The 20559-nt window shown below is 43.7% G+C and overlaps 3 protein-coding genes across 5 annotated transcripts in view; 2 read left to right on the top strand and 1 right to left on the bottom strand.

Moving 5' to 3' along the window:
- Positions 1–613: 613 nt before the first annotated feature.
- On the top strand, positions 614–5929 carry LOC311047210 (homeobox protein DBX1-B-like; the record flags this gene model as incomplete). Its single annotated transcript, XM_084059857.1, has 4 exons — positions 614–959; positions 1808–1891; positions 5113–5321; positions 5591–5929. 4 exons carry the CDS (start codon positions 614–616, stop codon positions 5927–5929), a joined length of 978 nt encoding a protein of 325 aa, XP_083915983.1.
- Positions 5930–13194: 7265 nt separating this feature from the next.
- Positions 13195–15131, top strand: LOC311046893 (tetraspanin-17-like; the record flags this gene model as incomplete). Its single annotated transcript, XM_084059473.1, has 2 exons — positions 13195–13829; positions 15080–15131. 2 exons carry the CDS (start codon positions 13195–13197, stop codon positions 15129–15131), a joined length of 687 nt encoding a protein of 228 aa, XP_083915599.1.
- Positions 14958–20559, bottom strand: part of bcar1 (BCAR1 scaffold protein, Cas family member) — a 120056-nt gene continuing 114454 nt past the window's right edge. For all 3 annotated transcript variants that reach the window (XM_084060997.1, XM_084060998.1, XM_084060999.1), the window contains exons 6-9: positions 20443–20559; positions 19202–20089; positions 18311–18400; positions 14958–18045 (exon numbers count right to left, since the gene is read on the bottom strand). The exon at positions 20443–20559 is cut by the window's right edge and continues 80 nt beyond it. In XM_084060997.1, coding sequence (XP_083917123.1) covers positions 17503–18045; positions 18311–18400; positions 19202–20089; positions 20443–20559 — 1638 coding nt within the window. In that variant the 3' untranslated portion in view covers positions 14958–17502. The remainder of the gene's footprint in view (positions 18046–18310; positions 18401–19201; positions 20090–20442) is intronic.

Genomic DNA, 20559 nt, shown 5'->3' with positions numbered 1-20559 from the left:
AAGTATAACACATTTTAATTACTCCAGTAAAGTAAAAGTAGGCCTACCTCAAATTTGTACTTAAGTAAATGTAGCCTATAGTTATTTTCCACCACTAATTAGGCCTAATTAATAGCCTACTCCGTGGTGCGACACTGACGTACGATGGAGGCCAAGGAGCATAGCATATACGTACACTGGGTGATGCTGTCCCCCACTGGGTGCTCCTGACTCTAATCCAACCCCATCCATTCATAGGCCGCTGACCAATCCGCGCCTGGCATCCTCTCCATCACGCCAGGAGCGGCTGAATGAATGTTGAACTTCATCATGTGTCTGTGAGAGACTTTGACTGTGAGTCTGTGACACTTTACGTTTGTGATTTCTCTGCAGATGCTTCCTGCTGCTATAAAACAGACGGCACCGGCGAGAAAGGGCACAGTGTGTGAGAAAGATCAGAGTGTGTAGTGAGAGAGAAATCAATAAAAGTGATGTTTTTGTATAGGTTTGATACTAGTGATCTTTTAGTTTTAACATTCCCTATCCTGCAAAAAACTCGCTTCCGCGAAAGAGAGATTTAGTTCCCCGAAAAAGATTTTTTTTAAATTTCTATTAATATTTTCTCGGACCAGCCATGATGTTCCCCTGCAGCGCCCTGCCGCCTCCTCTCTACCCGGGGCTCCTGCGTCCCCCGGCGGCTCTGTCGTCGCCCCTGTCCCGCTCGTTCCCGTCGAGCTTTCTCGTCGATGACCTTCTCCGCATCAGCCGACCTGCTGCTGTCTGCAGCTACCTGCAGCAGCGGACCACCGTCCCGTCGCCCGGCCCCGTGGTGCCGAGGACTCCCGGCCCCGTGGTGCCGAGGACCCCCGGGCTCCTCCCGGCCCACAGACCGCTTCCCTCCGGAGCAGGAGCCTGTGGCACAGAGTCCAGCTACCTGAAGTTCGGCGTCAGCGCAATCCTTGCGCCTTCCACAAGAAATGGTAAGAGAACATCGCGAAGATGTATCATTCATTGCACTTAAACGCCATATGGGTAACTAAACGGACTCAATACTAGTCTTTTCTGTTTTCTGTTATTGTGGGGAAAGCTTTCGCTGATCGACAAGCTCACAACTTGAGGCAATGCATCATGTTGTGAGCTTGTTGATCTGCTATTTTCAGCAAAAGCTTTCCCAACAATACTGATGCTGGAGTTTAAGTGGTTATAATTATATTATTATTATATTATTATTATGTATTATTATTAGTCTACTATTATTATTGTTGTTAATAATATATTGTTTATAATACTACTAATAATAATAATAATAATAATAATAATAATAATAATAATAATAATACATTACTATTATTATTATATCATTGATAATAATAGGATATTTATCTATGTAGGACTAATACAAAATAAGCCTACAAAAACATGTTTGAGAGCAATTATAGACAAAGTCAAATTTCTTGTTTGTGAACAGACCTGTTCAATAAACAAATTCAGATTGTTATTTTTTTAATCAGATGTATATACAATTGTGTGTGTGCGTGCGTGCGTGCGTGCACACGCGCGTGTATGCGTGCATGCATGTGCATATCATTTGTTCTATTGTAATAACCACTTGAACCCCAGCATACCTATTCTTGTGGTTACACTCATCAAAAATAGCCATCACAAGCTTGTGAGCTTGTAGATCAGCTATTAAAGCGATCCAAGTACAGTTGTAACCCAGGTCTGAACAGAGGGTTTAAGTGGTTCATGTTATAGGTCTTTTCCACCATGTGATATGATGGGTTGATCAGTCAACTGTATGTTACAGCCTCCTCATCCTCTCCTCCAGTGTGCAGCCTGCAGACCAAGTCCTTCACGCTGCCTTTCTTTGATGGCACCTTCCATCCTTTCATCAGGGCATCCTGTTTCACAGGTAGGCGCCTCGCCATTTCTGTGTCATTTCAGGGCGTTATAAAGTCACTTCCAGTAATATTTTTGGTTATAGATATACACACACTTTAGTCTTAATTGAACCACTTTAAGCCCTCTATATTTCATCGTACGACAAATGGCAAAAATAGCTGATCTACAAGCTCCACAACATGTTGCGATACAACATGTTTTGAGCTTACCTATAATTAGACGTTTTGAAAAGTTAAACATTTTAAACATATTTATTTATTTTAAATGTTTTGAAACTGTTTGGAAACAGCTATAGTGTTAAAGTGGTTGACACCTGAGATGGAGCAACTTTGGGGAAATTAATTTGAGAAGCACATCAATTGGACTTTGTCACACCAATGGATTTGATCCTGTTACACTTATTAGGCTGATTAATATCGGATATTGGAGGCTTTGCTGAAAAATAAAATCAGGTTTAGATAAGATAGAGAATCTGGCTAGCCGTTAAATGGATAGTTCAACCCCAAAATGACTTTTTTTCTATGGATTAGTCACTCCAAGGAGACTTTAATTCATGGATATTTTTTTGTTTTTGTCGCATTCCTAAGCCAATAATTTGATGACCGGTAGCAGTTCCGGTAGGAGACACAAAGAGTCTCCTTTGTGTCTCCTACCGGAACCACTGCCTATCGGTCTGCTGGTCATCAAATTATTGGCTTAAGAATGCTACAAAAACAAACATCCATGAATTAAAGTCTCCATGGAGTGACTAATCGATAGAAAAAAAGTAATATTTTGGGTGAACTATCCCTTTAAGCTCAATTTATGGGCGGCCATAGCCGAATGGGTATAGACAGCCTAGGGCCACTGGGAAGAAGGCTCCCAGTTCGTCCCCGGGTCTGCCAATGTGTCTCCGAGCAAGACACTTCACCCTTAACTGCTTTGCTCCTATAGGAGGGATACATTTAATAAGATAATGTGCAAATGTAGTGTTAGAAAATATACCAAAAGGAGGAGGCACTAAATTATGATTAATATATACTCCATCGCACGCTAGTGTCGCTTTCCCAAAAGATCAGTTCTTCTTTTCGGCAAGCGACACCGGCGTACTACAGACTATAAATGAGGTTTTAGCTGAGCACATCGCAGGTCTTTCAGTCAAGGAATGCCCAGGAGAGCTCGGAGAAGCTCAGAATCAGTTTCGCCAATTTGAAGCTCTATTTAGTAGACCTACTGACTGCTGACATTAGCACTGGTTGTCCTAATCTACAAATTAGCCCGGTTTGTCACGCTCTAAATGTATTAGCCCCGTTTGTCACGGTTTAAATGTGTGGTGGGTTCCTTCCCAGCGCGAGACCCCGGTGCCTCTTCACGCGCTGTCTTTTTCCCACCGAGCCCTCCGTGCACCCACAAAGCTTTCAGCACCGTGACCAATAGGGGCTGAAATCACACACACACACACACACACACACACACACACACACACACACACGAACACACACCCACCACCACACACACTCTCAGTCTCTCAATACTCTCACAATCCATCTTCCTTTCACTGCCCCCACACACACACACACAGTCTCTTTCTATCTTACTTTCCTTCACACGCATGCGCGCGCACACACGCACGCACGCACGCACTCTCACACACACACACACACACACACACACACACACACACACACACACACACACACACACACACACACACACACACACACACACACACACACACACACACACACACACACACACACACACACACACACAGGGTCTGACTTAGCGCCTGCTACTCACAGGTCTTTACCAGTCATGCACTAATTCCCTATTAGGCTCCATTCACCTCTTTGAATATTTTCACAAGGGCACAGAGAGAGGCCAGCATGTTTATGGTTCAGGTCTGTTATGCATGCTTATAGACAAGGGACCCCTTCTCTTGTCCTTGGCATAGCTTGCAATCACTGTATGCAATTCAAAGATAGGCATCTGACTTGACTTCTCAGGCAAAATAGGTGTTCCAGCGATTTATATTCACCACTTTCAACCTGGCGTCCCTATATTGGACATGTCATAAGAGGCTAAAACTGTCAAATGAATGAATGAATAAATAAATAAAAAAATAGCCAAAATAGCAGCTCTACAAGCTCACCATGCATTGTCAACTTGTAGATCGGGTAATTTCACTAGTGTCGTAAAACGAACGCAGTATATAGGACAGAAATGGATCTATATATTCATTTTTATGAAGAGAAATACAGTCACCATGACATATGTAATGCCCATCGCTTTGTCAGCGTTTATGTTTGCCATTTTTAAAGATTAAAACTTCCAATGGGCTACAGGCATCTCTGAATGCTACCTCACTGTGTGTGTGTTTAGTCTCAAAGCAAGAGAAGTTTTCAATGGCAGTGATAGGACTATAATATAGTGGCAAGTCTTTAATAGACCCATAATATAATGGCCTGTCGGAGGCCTTTTCCACTCACTTCATTACTACACAGTTACGTTTTCCATACAATTACCAGCCATACAATTCCCCTTCATGCTTCATTAGAGGCTGTGTGACTGAGTTTTGGAAAGGAGAGCCTCTCTCATTACCATAAAGCTCTGTTTCCACCAACGGAGAAACTGAGCTTTTCACATTCAGCTTCAGACTGGAATAAAGGAAAGGAGGATATATTGGTGGAGCTAGAAACCCTCCAATCAGGGATCAATGAAGTGTTAGCTTTATTTATTGAATATGCTGTCCCTCACGATCAAATTAAAGTTACTGCTGTAAAAAATAAAAGACCACTCTAAAACCCTAACATAACCCTAGCATAGGGGGGGCATGTATTCCCAACGGGCATAGTTCTCAACAGGTATCGGCCTAGCATTAATAATAAAATAAACAAACCCATGTTTTTGCTCTATTCATTCATCCTTTAATACTAAAGCACATCTCTGGATGAATGGCAATGCTGGACACAGAGCATCTTGGTTGGAGGACTGACAGAACTTTGAGGTGCCCTTGAGCAAGGCACTCATCCCATAATTGTTTATGTTGTTTGTGAATGTTTATCTGAGCCAGTCTTGCATTCTTCATTTTGGAGTGCCTCTTTTTCCACTTCGGTGGCATTTGAACCTAGTTATATCTATAGCTGAGCACCCACTGCCTAAACCAAAAGGCATCCAGAGGAAGCGCACCTGCTTTCTTTTCTTGCCTGAATCACTGTAACATGTTGGCATTGTTGTTTTGTGTCCCTCCAGCCTCTGCCTCGTCCTCTGTAGTTCCTGTCCCAGGGACATTTTCATGGCCCCTACTCCCCAGGGGGAAGCCCAGGAGGGGCATGCTGCGGAGAGCCGTCTTCTCAGACCTCCAGCGTAAAGCCCTGGAGAGGACCTTCCAGAAGCAGAAATACATCAGCAAGCCAGACAGGAAGAAACTGGCCAGCAAGCTGGGACTCAAAGACTCCCAGGTAGAGATGGATAGTTATTAAAAAATAAATAAGAAACTTTTTCACCCCCGAAAAATGTGTAGATCCAGAGTTCCAGAGCTGGAGAATTAGGCAAAATCTGAATCACACATGCTCATTTTAGTAAGCAAATCTTTTCTTGACAGTCGAGATACATTATCTCTCCTTCAAGCCAGATGTGTAACACTGTACATCCAAGTTGTACTGTATGTTTTGGTCATTGTAACAACCAAATGTATTTTGACATGACAAAAACTCTGTCTTCTGTCAAGGTGAAGATCTGGTTCCAGAACAGACGGATGAAGTGGAGGAACTCCAAGGAGCGTGAGCTCCTGTCAACGGGGGGCTGTCGCCAGCAGACACTGCCCACCAAAGCCAACCCCCACCCCGACCTCACCGATGTGGGTGGGGCCTACTGCCAAGGGACAGTGGGCGAGGGGAAGCCGCACCTCGATCTAATGACACAGAACCACAGTGGTCAAGTTCTACTGGACAGTCAGGAGTCCCATGATCTTCATCACCATCATCATCATGATCTGTCCTCTCTGTCAGAGTCTAGCAAGCAGTCCGACTTCTCAGAATCAGAGGATGAAGAAATTACAGTGTCATGAGGTGCACTGAAGAGATTAATGACAAGACATTTGTTTATTTATGTTAAATATTCTGAATAGGCGACAGTGCTGATATCTTACAGGAGGCTCTCTGCAGTTTGGTTCACTAGTGAAGTTGATATCTCCCTTGTGTAGAAGACAAACCATTGTTAACGCATTGAAATATGACAATGATACAGGCCTACGGCAATTAATAATAATAATCATCATCATCCAGCCTTTCTCATCTCCTGAGAAAAGGAAATCCATGGGTTGTGTTTAACACTGATAAGTTGAGTCTGCCTGTATGAGAGGGTGGGTTTGTGGAATGTATGTATGGTTTGAAATAGATTGAAGCATGTTTAAAGAAATAGCTGAATTAGCCGATCAAGCTCATAACACATAGCATTGTGACGTGCTGTAAGTTTGCTATTTTTATTTATAACGGTTTTTATTTTTTGGGGAATTTTGACATACCCAAAATATGAAGGCCATGTTCAAAGTGGTTAATAATTTGTAGAGACGTAGCCTTAATATTCTTTGCTTGTTTGTTTTGCACTTGATATTTGTGACTGGAGACCAATATTTCAGTGCTTTTATATTCTATATCCAACTTAAGCTGTATTTTCACAGCCTTTCCCTCAGTGCCATATTTGTACGTTTTGTACGTGCATTTAAATACATTTTTATACCAAGGATATTCTACCTGAACTGACATCATTTTCATTTAGATTAAAATGTTTTATGTAGATTTAAATGTTTATATAACCTTTTATAATACACATTATTTTGTGGTTTCTATACATATTTGTATTGCTAAATATATTTTCTCAAATAAAGCTTAGAAAATTCGAGGTTTTGGTGTATGGATATGTTTGCATTTTCCACTATAAGCAGTATACACATAATACTGTGAAGCAGAACGTTAGACTAATGTCATTTGAATTCAATACAATTTTGAATTCAATATTCAGCTACAGCACAGAAGACTGCCAGGGCCATTCTCATCTTCCACCTTCACCAGAAAAAAACTAAAATAACACAGTCAGTAAGATTTATGTTCATTTTCAGCATAAGCCGTAGCATGTGCAATGGAACTGTGCAGGTCCCTCTGTCTCCCATGTATGCCCATGTATGTCATCAACACCATGTCAGCGTTTTTTGACAATATCAGGGATCCCCGGATATCTATATTTGGTTGATCTGTATGTAGTGGTCACCGCAACAGGTACAACAGGTACTCTGACAACAAGTACAACGTGTATTGCAATTGCATAAACAGCCTCGTCCCGAGAAGGCTGGTGCCAATTTATAAATCTACTACTGATTGATTGTAATATCTATCGTTATTAGTACTGTGGTGGTAACTGGTACTGCACTGGGTACTCCAACAACGGGTACAGCAAGTACTCTGACAACGGGTACAGCGGATATTGCATAACCGGGTAGGGCATGCATTCCCGCCTTGCACGGTCTCTGAGTAGGCTGGTGCTAAAGGGCACAGGTCTACATATAAATCCAGGAATCTCCACTCCATTACCCCCAAAACACAACAGCATTTAAATCCACACATTTATTCATAATGCAGCAGTGCACCAAGCTTTAATTTGAGGGTCGTTTCAAGCCACCAGCACTAATCACTGTACTTTGTTGTATGCTGAAAATAGCGACAGAGGGCTTCCGATATTAGTTTATGCATGAAAGATTCTCTCTCAGCCTATTTCTTCTGGAGTCAGTCTTGCCTAAATATGGAGTTCTGGCTTTAGACTATGCTCCAAGTACTGACATCATATCCATGACATCAGTCTTGCACAAATACTGGATGGAGTTCCACACAGCTCCAGACTGGCTTCAATCTGAGATGATAATTTTACAAAAGTCATTTGGCCAACAGACTCTATGCTATGCACAGCAGCCATATTGGCAGGACATTGGGCTGCTTGCTTCCTTAATTCCTTCACTGGTGTTACCAATGATACCAATGCAAACCAACGGTTTGTGAGATAAGACAAGAAAACCCACTAATAGAAGGCTCACCTCACCTTGCTGCAGAGTCACGCCGCAAAAACAGTTGTCATAGATGGATTTGAAAAATATTGCAGGGATTTAGTTTCTTGGCCTGCTGCCAACGTACAGAGGAGAATTGCCGCTTATCAGTGTGTAGTGGTTTACAGGATTAGTCACACAGACCGACACAGAGACGGGTGAAAATATAATCTCCCCCCTTGCCTTCGGCCTAGCGGAGGTAATGTAATGTCCCCCTTGGCATACATTGATGTGACATTTTCTGGGTGATCCTTTAAATACTGACTAAGATTATCCACGGATTGACTCAATCTCACAGACAGACCCTATTTCATTCCTCCATAGCCACACTTTATTGACTAGCAAACCCTGTCCGAATAGAGTCTCACTGACCACTGTCCAATCACAGTGTGTTCAAGGGGTGACGTCATCAAAGACGTAACCCCATGTACATAATAAAAGACATGGTCAGACAAGAGTGGTGCACAGTTCACTTCATTCAACCTGTTCATTGGGTACAAAGATTTAATCAGAAATAGATGTCGGCAGACTCTCATCATCATCATCATCATCAAGGTGAAGGTGTACAGGCTCTTGCGAAATGTGAGTCTCTCATTCAGGACCTAAATACTCAGATGTCAGCAGAGTCCCGTCAACGTGCAGCAGAGTCCCGTCAACGTGCAGCGGTAAGGGCCCTTATTAGGAGCCGGGAGTCGACTGGTATTCCGGACCCAGAGCCAATGCTTGCGAAGAAAGAGACATACTCAACATACTTCCATCAAGGTGACCATCAACGTGTTGTACAGGCTCTTGTTATGAAGCATCAGTCATTCCTTATTAAGGAACCCGAGCCGCCTCAGAAAAAAGAGAGGCCAGGACACATCCAGACGAATGTTACATCTACAGATTCTCGTGTAAAGGCTCTTATTATGAAGCGTGAGATTTTAATAAGAGAACCTCCGAAAGTGGCGCCTGCGAAAGAGATAGAAGTTAAAGGTGTACAGGCTCTTATTAGGAAGCGTGAGTCTCGTGTAAAGGCTCTTATTATGAAGCGTGAGCGTGTGAATTGAAGCGAGACTGTATGTGAATGTGGGGATGCTGTCAAAGAGAGAGTCTGAGAGAATGCATAGAGCAAGAGACTGTTTGGATCAACAACAACAGGAGAGGGAAGCTTTGGACAACAACAAATGCCAAAAGAAGAGGGAGATGTTGGAGGAGATCAAGAAAGGCAAACTACCAGGACTCAACCCTCTGCGGAAGCAGAAAGGTCGTTGAAGCCTGCAGCAATGAAAGCAGACACCTTTGCTGGAGCCCATGCCAGGCACACACTGCTGAGAAGCCCACAGAGCCCCCCCACTGAGGTGGACAAATCTGTGGCGCCTGTCGGCCCTGAACCCTCAGTGCAACCTGAAAAAGACATGCTGTTGTGGAGCCAAAGTCGTCATCAGTCACCAAGCAGAGAGAATATAAGGGGGTTCTCACAGGTGTATCCGTTTTACTTTTTTTGCCTATTCTCATTGTAATTCTCGGCTAGGTATTAATTCTGCGCCTATATTCCCAGCACTTTGCCTATTGGCCCACTTCAGTTTGCCCACCATCCCAACAGATCCACTGATCTCCCATGCCACCTTCATAAGAAGGTGGGAGTGTGCATCATTACCTCTTTTCCCTCATTGTTTCTCATCTTATTTTTTAGAAATAAAATATTCTGAGAATAAGAATGCCAAACTCGCCAACAAGGAGCTTAGCACCTCCTAAAGCCCTCCAGGGGAAATGGAACAGAAGTTCTTCAAGGAGAGGCAGGAGATCTAGAGGATGCTGTTTGAGAGAGAGAGAGCCTGGAAAGGGGTGTGGGGGTCTTTGTTAGGCTGCTGTTCATCGACTTCAGTTCGGCTTTTTTTACAGCATGGAGCCGAAGGGGTCAGCCATCTAGAACAACGTTTGACAGTATGTGTTGCCACCAACCTTTGCCCAAATGTGGGGTTTTTGCCCAAATATGGAGAAAAGGGTGAGTGCAGATAATCTTGCCAACCACTACCAGTGTCACATGCACTCTGCCAGCAGGCCAAGAAACGTAATCCCGGAATATATTAATTACAAAGGTTTTTTTTCTTTGGTGAATTTATCATCTCAGATCCACTTCCCCTCCTGGCTATATGCTCTCTAGCTCAACTTCATACCGCTGATATCATATTGATGACATCATTACATTATTCACAAACTGTGCAGGGTTAGGGTTAGGCCACGCCATTATCAGACCCTGTCTTGTTTTCAGTGTGGCACTGTAGTGGCCTGCCATCTAGAACTACTCAGTCTCAGACGTACTTAGTAGGTCAAGTGAGTCTGAGTCTGTGTGTCTAGTCTAGCAAACCGATCAGTGCCAAATGTCTTTTGTAGGCACCGTGGGTGCTGTAGGCCACATTTGTTTTTAAAACTTAACTTAATTTTATAAGGGAAGTCAGGCAGTCAAATTGTGTCTATAGGGTACTGGTCACTGTGTCTACATGGCACTGGTCACTGTGTCTACATGGCACTGGTCACTGTGTCCACATATGGCACTGGTCACATGATGACTTTCTGGTTTGTTTGTGGAAGGACTCTGCCCTCTGGTGTTTGAAAGATGCAAAAGCATCTGTGGAGACACACAGACGCTACTGGAAGGGGAGGTGTTAAAAAAAGACAACATTTCTAGTTTTTCATTCTCAATAATTTACTAGAAATGTGAGCTTTTTTTAACACCTCTCTCCTCTCCTCATCTCAAACTGTTTCCCCTCCTACGTCTCCCTCCTCATGGTGACTGGCTCTCTCCTCCAGATATACTGGCCCAGGCCAGTATATACCTATTACCTCAGCCCTAAGATTGCACATGACCCAATACAATCTTTGACAAAACCCAGTCTCTATCTAACAAACATTATGACACGGGGGGGAAAAACAGTGAAAAGTTTGTCCTCCTTAATTCCTACAATAAATCACACATAAAACATCTCGTTACCCCTCAATACCGATTCATCCCAGACATTACACAAAATATAGCAGAATATAGCAGACAAAAAAAATAAAAAAAGAATAACACAACATACCCAGTCTTCATATCCTTAAGGCTCCCACTGACAGGTCCCCCAGGATATAATGGAGTTAATCGAAGAAAGGACCTGGAGGCTCTGGAAATACAGACAATAAATTAGGCTAACAGCAGGCCTAACATTGATATAAAAAAACCCTCTTAAAAACTCATCCCCCTACGCCTTACTAAACAGCTCACCCTCATAAAATGCCACACTTGCCGAATTCTGTAAAGGGGATATATATACAACTCATTAAAACATGTTACCATATTGCCAAAATGAATTACAAAAGCTTCCTTACCCAGTATTCGGTTGTAAACCTCAAGCCTCCAAGTCTTTCACCAAACACCCAAATGCAGGCTTCTGGCCAAACAGAGGGCCACAAACCTGGTCACCCCTTTTATCCACACCTCTTAAAGAGGTATTCACCTGTTTCCTAGGCTGTGTGTTTTCCACTTCCTGTCGATTTCATTGGATATCATTGGTCATCTGACCAGTTTCATTGGATTTCATTGGATCAAATCGACAGGAAGTGGAAAACACACAGCCTAGGAAACAGGTGAATACAGAGCTACACTTAGTACAGTACTTGAGTACATATACTTGGTTACTTTACACCACTGGTATGGAGGGATGGAGGGAATGGAACATTTGCAGCAAGTACGTTTATTTGTATAGACCAAAGTGTTTCCCCAACATGTGGGCCAGGGACCACTGGTGGGCCGTGAGGATATTGCAAGTGGGCCCCCAAATAATGGGATATGTGGTGCATTAGTGCATACAAACTTAACACTGCTTTGTTCCACGTTTAGTTTTGATTCAAATGGTTCCGTCATCAATAGCACCTCTCCGTCATAGAATTCGGAGATTGTGGAATAGTTAGTTGTCTGGCTACGCAAGACTACTTTCCCACCAATTGTGCCAGGTCTCTTCCCTTTCGTTGGTCCTGCCTCTGACTCCACGTCCATCCTATCATAACCATCCGCTGTCTTTGTGTCTGTAACCTTGTGTTTTGACCTTTGAAACTTGAAACTTTATTTGTTCTCCTACGTTTGTAAAGTCACTGAGGCAGAACCTTTGTTAAGCACACTATGTATTTATGAACATTGGTTTGGTTAGGTAGGCAGGCTTTTGTTTTCACTACTAGTTAGTTAGTCAATCAACTGTATTTTCTCACTGATGCTTTGAACACAAGCCACCACCAGAGGGCAACATAACTCCTTAGAATGTATCTTGAATCCACTTGCAGCTGTCTCCATCAGCCCTGCTTCATGTATGTAGTATAAGGTCCCTTTGCCAAATTAACATTGAATTCTCCTACTTCGAGCATTAATATTGTTTGGGAGCACTTCAAACAAACATCCTATTGACAAGCATTAATTAACAGTTAATAAGATACTTATAAGTCCTTATAAGATGCTTTACATTGGAAGACATAGTGTAGCATGGCATTTTTTATGCTTTTTACAATGGACGACATACTGTAGCATGGCATTTTTATAAATGTTTTTTACATTGTTCTGACCATGATACTGACATTGTACTGACCATGATACTGACATGATACTGACCATGATACTGACATGATACTGACCATGATACTGACATGATACTGACCATGATACTGACATGATACTGACCATGATACTGACCATGATACTGACATGATACTGACCATGATACTGTCAATATACTGACCATAATACTGACCATGATACTGACATGATACTGTCATGATACTGTCAATATACTGACCATAATACTGACCATGATACTGACATGATACTGTCATGATACTGTCAATATACTGACCATAATACTGACCATGATACTGTCATGATACTGTCATGATACTGACCATGATATTGACCATGATATTGACCATGATACTGACATGTTACTGACATGATACTGACATGATACTGACCATGATACTGACCATGATACTGTCATGATACTGACGTGATAATGATCATGATACTGACAAACTGCTACAGCGCCTGCGCAAATCTGTATCGTTAGGTATGCATGACAACAGTTTGCGTTGTGTGTGATGTCGGACCAGAGCTCTGATCAGTCTATAGAAGAGGCCTCTAGATGCCCACTGTCAAATTATCTACATTAGTATTAACATTCTGAAGCTTTGCTTACATAAGTATAACGTTCAGCTAGCTATCCACAGATATGAGTCGAATGAGAATAAACCATCATTTTAAAGGACCAAAGGTCAGCCTCTTTTGGAAGTACTTACTGTTCGGATTCAACAGTATATTTTGGCTTCTTGGAAGCGTACTCGTGGCTATAGGCTTGTGGGCATGGGCGGAAAAGGGGGTCTGGTCCAACCTGTCGTCCATCACAGACCTGGGGCTTCTCGACCCTGTGTGGTTTTTCTTCTTGGTCGGAGTGGTCATGTTTGTCCTGGGCTTTGCCGGCAGTATCGGAGCGCTGCGGGAGAACACCTACCTGTTAAGGTTTTTGTCAGGGTCCCTGACATTGATCTTCTTCCTTGAGCTGATTGCTATCCTCATGGTGTTTTTATTCAGTGACTACGTCACAGACCAGTTCAGCGTATATTTTAAGAAGGGCATCAAGGCCTACCGCGATGACATTGACCTGCAGAACCTTATAGACTTTTTCCAGGGATATTGGTCATGCTGTGGAGCTCAAGGCCCTGACGACTGGAACCTGAACATTTACTTCAACTGCACTGACATGCACAACAGCACGGAGCAATGTGGTGTGCCTTTCTCCTGTTGTGTCAAAGACCCCACAGAGGGCATCATCGACACACAGTGTGGTTATGGTGTTCGTGAACGTAAAGGAGAGGGGTCAGACCAAGATATAGTCCGATATATCTATGCCAATGGCTGTGTGGAGGAGGTTAAGCATTGGATTCAGAGCAACTGGAACATTTGGACTATAGTCATTGTCGTTTCTGGGCTTGTAAACATCATGGGGTCGTGGCTGGCTATAAAGCTGTTGAATAAAATCTCATTCGTTAAATCCCACTGGATGCCAGGTGACTGTGAGTCTGTGAGACCCTCCCCAGACAAGCCTAGTGCACCACAGCTATGAGCTGCCAAAAGTTGTTTAACTGTCTACTTCCACGTTGAGCTGGAAGAAGAGAAGGATTGATGCTCCAAGCCTCTGCAAAACAAAACAGGGATGGGTGAGTATAGGTTAACTCCATGTTTTTAGGAGTCACACTTTGCACACACTTTGGCTCTACAACACACAGAGCCAAAAGACTCCCACTATGGGCGCCACAGGCGACATAAATGTCACTGTTTGTCCCAGAAACATGTTTTTTTTTATGGTGTAGCTCTGCAAACCTTAGTAGCCGTCTATAAGAAGGTGTGTGTGTGCGAGAGAGCGTGTTCTCTTCCCCCTTGTCTATTTGATCTTATTATTTTTATTTTAAGTCGGTCCATGACAGGTTGAAATGGAGTAAGACTATAGACTGAAATCACGTTGTGATTGTGACTGGCGAAACAACAAAGTTGATTGGTCGATATTTGATCGTTCCTATCTGCTGCTATGACTTTTGACTTGCTTGACGTTGTCGTAGCCCCTTGTGACATCATCGCTGCTTTAATTATTATCATTATTATTGCTATTGTTATTTCTTCTATTTTATGTTGTTTATGTCGAAGAATTGAAATCCAAGAGTTTTACTCTTGTATACCTGTGTGTGGAATGTAACAGTCAAATTCTCTCTCACACACACACACACACACTTTTCCGTGCGTGTGTACACACACACACACACACACACACACACACACACTTTTCTGTGCGTGTGCGCACACACACACACACACACACACACACACACACACACACACACACACACACACACACACACACACACACAGAGAGAGAGAGAGAGAACAGGTGCACAAACCCAGACACAAACGCATGCAAGGTGATTGAAGAATAAGTCAAACAGATAGAAATACTGACAGTCTCTTTAATAAAATTGTCTCAACTCATCACTTTTTAAACTTCTTTTTTTTTTTCATTCAAATTAGGTATATCCATTGTTTTTAAATTTTCCCCATTCTTCCCCACTTCCTAGACAAGGAGCAGAGATTAGTGTTTCAGCACAGTCTACCAATCAGGGCACCTGAATTATCAAACAAAGCTCCTCCCACATGGGGAGAGCTGGTAAGGGACCCAAAGAGGTATTCATATTCCACAAGACCTAGAACGAGAAGGACTGGACAGTCATATGCAAAGAAACAGGCTACACAGCAAAACCCTGAGTGTTCATTGAACTCTGAGAGTGTAAAAATGGACCTTTATGGGTTTTACACTCAAGAGAATTCTGCAGTGTATTGACCGAGCATCCATTTTTAGGGAGGCCACTAGGGGGTACCATAGGGGTTGATTGGAGAGGAAAATAAAACATTATAAATGATTAATTATTGATAAATTATTCAAATTTAACTCAAAAGATCCCTATTTTGGGCATGTCATTATCTTAAAAAATGGCAAAATAAACGATCTACAAGCTAACAGCGCGTAGCTTTGTGAGCTTGTAGATCGGCTACTATATTTATATATATATATATATATATATATATACACATATATATATATATACTTTTCAATAAGAGACTATATGGGGGTCCTTGGCATGTAATAATTTGGAACAACTAGATTATACCAGTGGAGAGTATTTTGCCAGGACCATCAATCTACAAAGACACGTGATTCAGCAAGGCCCCAGTCGTTTTACAGTCATGTACAACATAACTGCTCCAATACTGTAACACTAGTACTAGGCATGGGTCACAACCACAAAGCACAGGCTAAATGTAATCTTATGAAGTAAAACCTGGAACACTGGAAATGTTTAAAACGTTTGCTTTGTGCATTAGTTATGCATAATGTACTGGCCTGACAAAGTAGCTCTACAAACATCAAATGGCGTTAACCCCACTCCATTATCCTGGATTTGTTCTTCCTGTCTTTGACATCATTGTCCAGTCCCATTTCATTGTCCTAGCTCACAATCTGGAATCCACAGCTTCAAGGAAAAGTATAAACGGTTTAATTGTGTGTGGTAACCCAACCTTTTACGCTTTTACTTTAGTACATGCTTCATACAAATCCGTCTAGGTACAGTGTCCCAAATAGCATCATAGCACTGCGATCAACCTGACGTCTTTATAAAGGGTCAGAAGATATTATTGGCAACTTGTTAAGGCTAAGATTATCATGAACAATCTTGACTGCAATGGGGAGTGCACTGTTCGAAGCCTTGCAGATGGCAATGTGGCGTCTCTGTTAGCGATAGTGGATTGACAAGTGGGCTGAAATCAATGTGGCTTTATTGGTCAGATAACAAATGTGAAGTCACATTACACAGGCAATATTTTGAGGCAAGCTGCATATGCAGTTCATGAACAATGATAGTATTCATTCTACATTTCATGCCTTATAACCCGCAATGTTATTCACATTCTGGAAGTCCCTATCCCTGATTAGTATTTCCCATGGCCTTTGCCTCAAGAAGTTGTCTATACTGTAGATCACCATTAAAATTTTTAAGAGCGCACTCTGATGTTTTTTTTGTTTTGTTTTTAGAAAGCGTGCTTTGCCTTGGGGAGTAGAAGAGCACTGTTGAACTACAACATACATACATACTGTACATACATACATACATATCATCTGGAATTTTGACATCTGCAACAATAATGATAACAATGATCCAGAATCAGAACCTTAATTGTACAGTATAGTAATAATAATAATAATAATAATTATGGATAATGTCTAAAAACTACATTTATGTTTTCATCTTTTCTTTCTCAAAAAACAAAAAAAAACTAAAACAAATATATATATTTATATAGTGGAAGTTCTTCAGTCACTTCTTTTTTCTTTCTTTTTTTCCCTGGCTAAATAGGTAACTTAAATATTTACAATGATTATTTTACACCATTGGCCCAGCCCATTTTAGTTAAAATGTTCCTTTTTTGTTTTTCTAGAATAAAAAGTGGATCAAGAAATAAATGAATTAAAAGTGATGGAGAAAAGAAGTAATGGTCCCTGTGGCTTGAGAGATAGATATATAGATAGATACATAGATAGATGGGGCCTGGAGAAGGGAAGGACAGATGAACAGAAGGATTTAGTGGAGGTCAATGTCCCAGTCCCCAAAGTACAGGGTCTCCAACCTCATGTTGGAGGAGTTTACACAATTTCTGACTCTGTGCTCCAGGAGTGTTCAGGTTCTCTGAGCCCCATGATCCAGGGATGTACAGGGTCACCAACCCCAATAATCAGGGGCTTTAGTGTCTGAGAACCATGCTCTTTATGGGCATACAGCATCTCCAGTTGTATGTTCTATGGGTGTACAGGGGGTGATCTCATGTTCCGTCACTATTTGGTTTTATTGCTGTTCGTACAGCACATACACAGGGTTTCCCCACCCGTACCCCAGGGGCTTGTCGCTTCAGTCGCATCATCCTCCCCTCTCTCCTCTCCTCTGCCCTACATCACTAGAAGCTGTCCGAGGACCATCCTAAAATGCTGCGTGCACCCAGCCAGCTCCCGGACTCTCTCAGTCATTTCCCTGGCTGCTCCGGGCGAAGGATACTGAAGCGCCGCCGTCTTGGTACTGATCACAATATCTTTCAGTTTGTCACACAGGGCGTTACTGCTCTGCGAAACCCGTGCCCGCACGTCAGTCGACTTGGCCTGGCGCGAGAGGGTGTCGCCGATGAACACCAGCTTGTGGGCACTGAGTATGACGAACTTGCTGTGCGCCACGAAGATCTTGGGCGGCTGGTTGGAGTTCACGGCCGTGAAGAAGGCGTCGATGGCGTTGGTCACCGTGGTGACGTTCTGCTCACACTGCTCCTGGTAGAAGAGGAGGAGCTGCCGGTCGCCGTGGCAAAGCTTGGACCCCGAGGAGGAAACGCCCGAGCCGTTTCTCGCGACCTGATTGGGGTGGTGCGGCGACGGGACCCAGCCCGACATGTCGTTGTTGATTGGCTGGCTGACTTCCTGCTCCAGCCGCTCAAACTGTTTAATCTAAAAAAGAGAGAGAGAAAGGAGAGGGCTTTGGTTCATTTGTGCTCTATGAGAACCCTTACAGGCCTGTAACTCTGAGAGTTATGGGGCTCCTTGAAATTACAACGTTTGAGAGGCTTCTCACATACACACAGACAGTAATGAAGACTTTATGGTGGTGCTGCTGTTAACCCATTGATCAGTCTATCTCCCTCAGAGAGGGAGATACAGTAAGTGGAGTGGAGAATGGAGAGATGGAGAGTGGGAAAGGTAGCAACACACTTACCTGTTGCTGTTCCAGTTGTGTCTTGTTTTGTCTGATGATGTTTCCTTTCTCCAGCAGCTGTTTTTGGTTCTTCTCAAACTCTTCTTTACCCTGAAACATGAAGGTGCAAATCAGTATTCCTGCATGTTTTAGACACTGACAGTAACACATGCTGTACACATCACTTTTTGTACCTGGGGCGTTTTCATTTTCCTGTGAACTGATTTGCGGTAAAGATTTTTTTACTTTACACCCTGATTTCAATCAAGACCTGTCTTTGATAACATGTCTGAGTTTTATCCGAGCCCTTCACTCACTATCGAGTGAAACACTACATCTCAGTTTTCATAGTTGGAGCTTCTTGTCAATTAGTTTTACACATTGTAGAGTCTTCTAAATAAAGCAACCAGAAGCGTGAATATTATTCTTTGTGCCTTCTACCACATTGGTTCTCAAAGTGGGGTACGGGGACCCCCAGGGGTACTTGAGGCGGTTCCAGGGGGTCCCCAGCTAAATGATGGATAGGAACCAAATGGACCCTTATAGTTCTGTAACTCTGAGAGTGTACAAATGGAACCAAATGGACCCTAACGGGTCCATTTGGTTCCATTTGTACACTCTCAGAGTTAAATTAACATTGATTTTATAACATAAATTCGGGTCCAAGAGTTATAAATGCCATTAAATGGGGGTCCGTAGCCTAATACATGTCAAACTGGGGGTCCTTGACATTAAAATGGTTGAGAATCACTGCTACAAAGCCGTATAAACCTTCTCTTATTGGGTTCCCTGGCTTATCTTTTCAAATGGGGGTCCGCGGGCTAATGTGTCAATTTGGGGGTCCTTGACATGAAAAAGTTTGAGAACCACTGTTCTACCAGACCTCATACGGGAAATCATTTACAACTGTACCTGGAGGTGTACATAGTCGTAGTCCTCCATCCAGCCTTGCTCCGTCGTCTCATATGGCCTGTCTGGACCCTCCTCTTCCTCGGCGGCGGTGAACTTGGGCGGCGAGGGGAGCGGCCTCGCTTGAATATTCACCCTCTCCCCTCCTTTATACGTCACAGTCCCGCTCCCGGACCCCGTCATGTGACCTCCCATCTCCCCCGGGATTGGCGGGAGGGGCAGCTGCTGCTGCTGCCGATTGGTCCGTTTGAAGAGCAGCGAGGCGTTGCCGTGGAGAAAGGAGGCGAGTTGCTTGGCGTCGTCGGGGACGCCTCGCGCCGTCATGACCAGGCGGTCCAAATCGTCCCCTCCTGGCGGGGGGGTCGCGAGCACCGCGGGCGACCAGGCGACGGAATCCAGACCCTGGCTGTGGCGGACCAAGCTCTGAAAAACCTCCTCCATTTTCCCCACCTGACGCCCCAGTTTCGACTGCAGCGATCGATCGGTCGCCTGGGCGGCGTTCGCCACGGCTCCCCGGGCGAACTCCAGGAAGTCTCGCACCGCGGCCCGCACCCGGTCGGCGGCCTGTCGAATGGCGGGGAGGTTCCCTTCCATGTGGGCGGGGCTTCGCCAGTTGCCCGCGATGAACGACATGAGCAGGGAGACGTTTGATTCGACGGCTTGCTGGAGGCGGGACAAGCGCTCCATGGCCTGCTCCAGGTCCAGGATCAGGGGCTTCCCGGGAAGGCAACCGGGGGCAGAGAGTGAAGACGTAGAGGAGGGGTCGCGGACCGGGACCATGTCTAAGGAGGAGGCGGAGTGGTTGCTACGTGTGCTGCCTGTGCTGGACGCTGAGAGTCGCTTGAAGTTCAGTGTCAGCTCCTCACTGACTGACTGGGCGTCACGGACAACCTGAGAAGGGAACAAGCAATGAAATGATCAGGTTTGATCGGGATAACATAAAATACACACCCGTGCATATTCTAATTCTAAGTGGGATGTTGCAGTTTTCAGGAATCAGGTCAGGGGGTCCCCAGGGGTCCTTGAGGGGATTCCAGGGGGTCCCCAGCAAAATGAGGTACAGTTTAACCACTTATGTACTATTTAAATAATAGCGAAGATAGCTGATCTACAATCTCACAATGCGTTGAGATGCGACATGTTATGAGTTTGTAGATTTCCATGACATGTCAAAATAGGGATGCCAGGTTGAAAGTGGGGTAAATTTCACTATAATTTCACCCTATCAACAGTGGTATATTTACCTGTGGTGGTACGTCATATATGTAGTCCCCTCCCCGGTCTGCTCCGAACGCTGAATCCTCGCCTCCGGCAAGCCCTCGTTCACGGGGGAAGTCGTAGACATCCTGGGTCATGTGACT

The sequence above is a fragment of the Gymnoscopelus microlampas genome (genome assembly GCF_963454915.1).
Source record: "Gymnoscopelus microlampas genome assembly, chromosome: 6".
Taxonomy (NCBI): Eukaryota; Metazoa; Chordata; class Actinopteri; order Myctophiformes; family Myctophidae; genus Gymnoscopelus; species Gymnoscopelus microlampas.
Note: the sequence above shows the minus strand (reverse complement) of the source record. Positions and strands in the feature narration are given on the sequence as shown.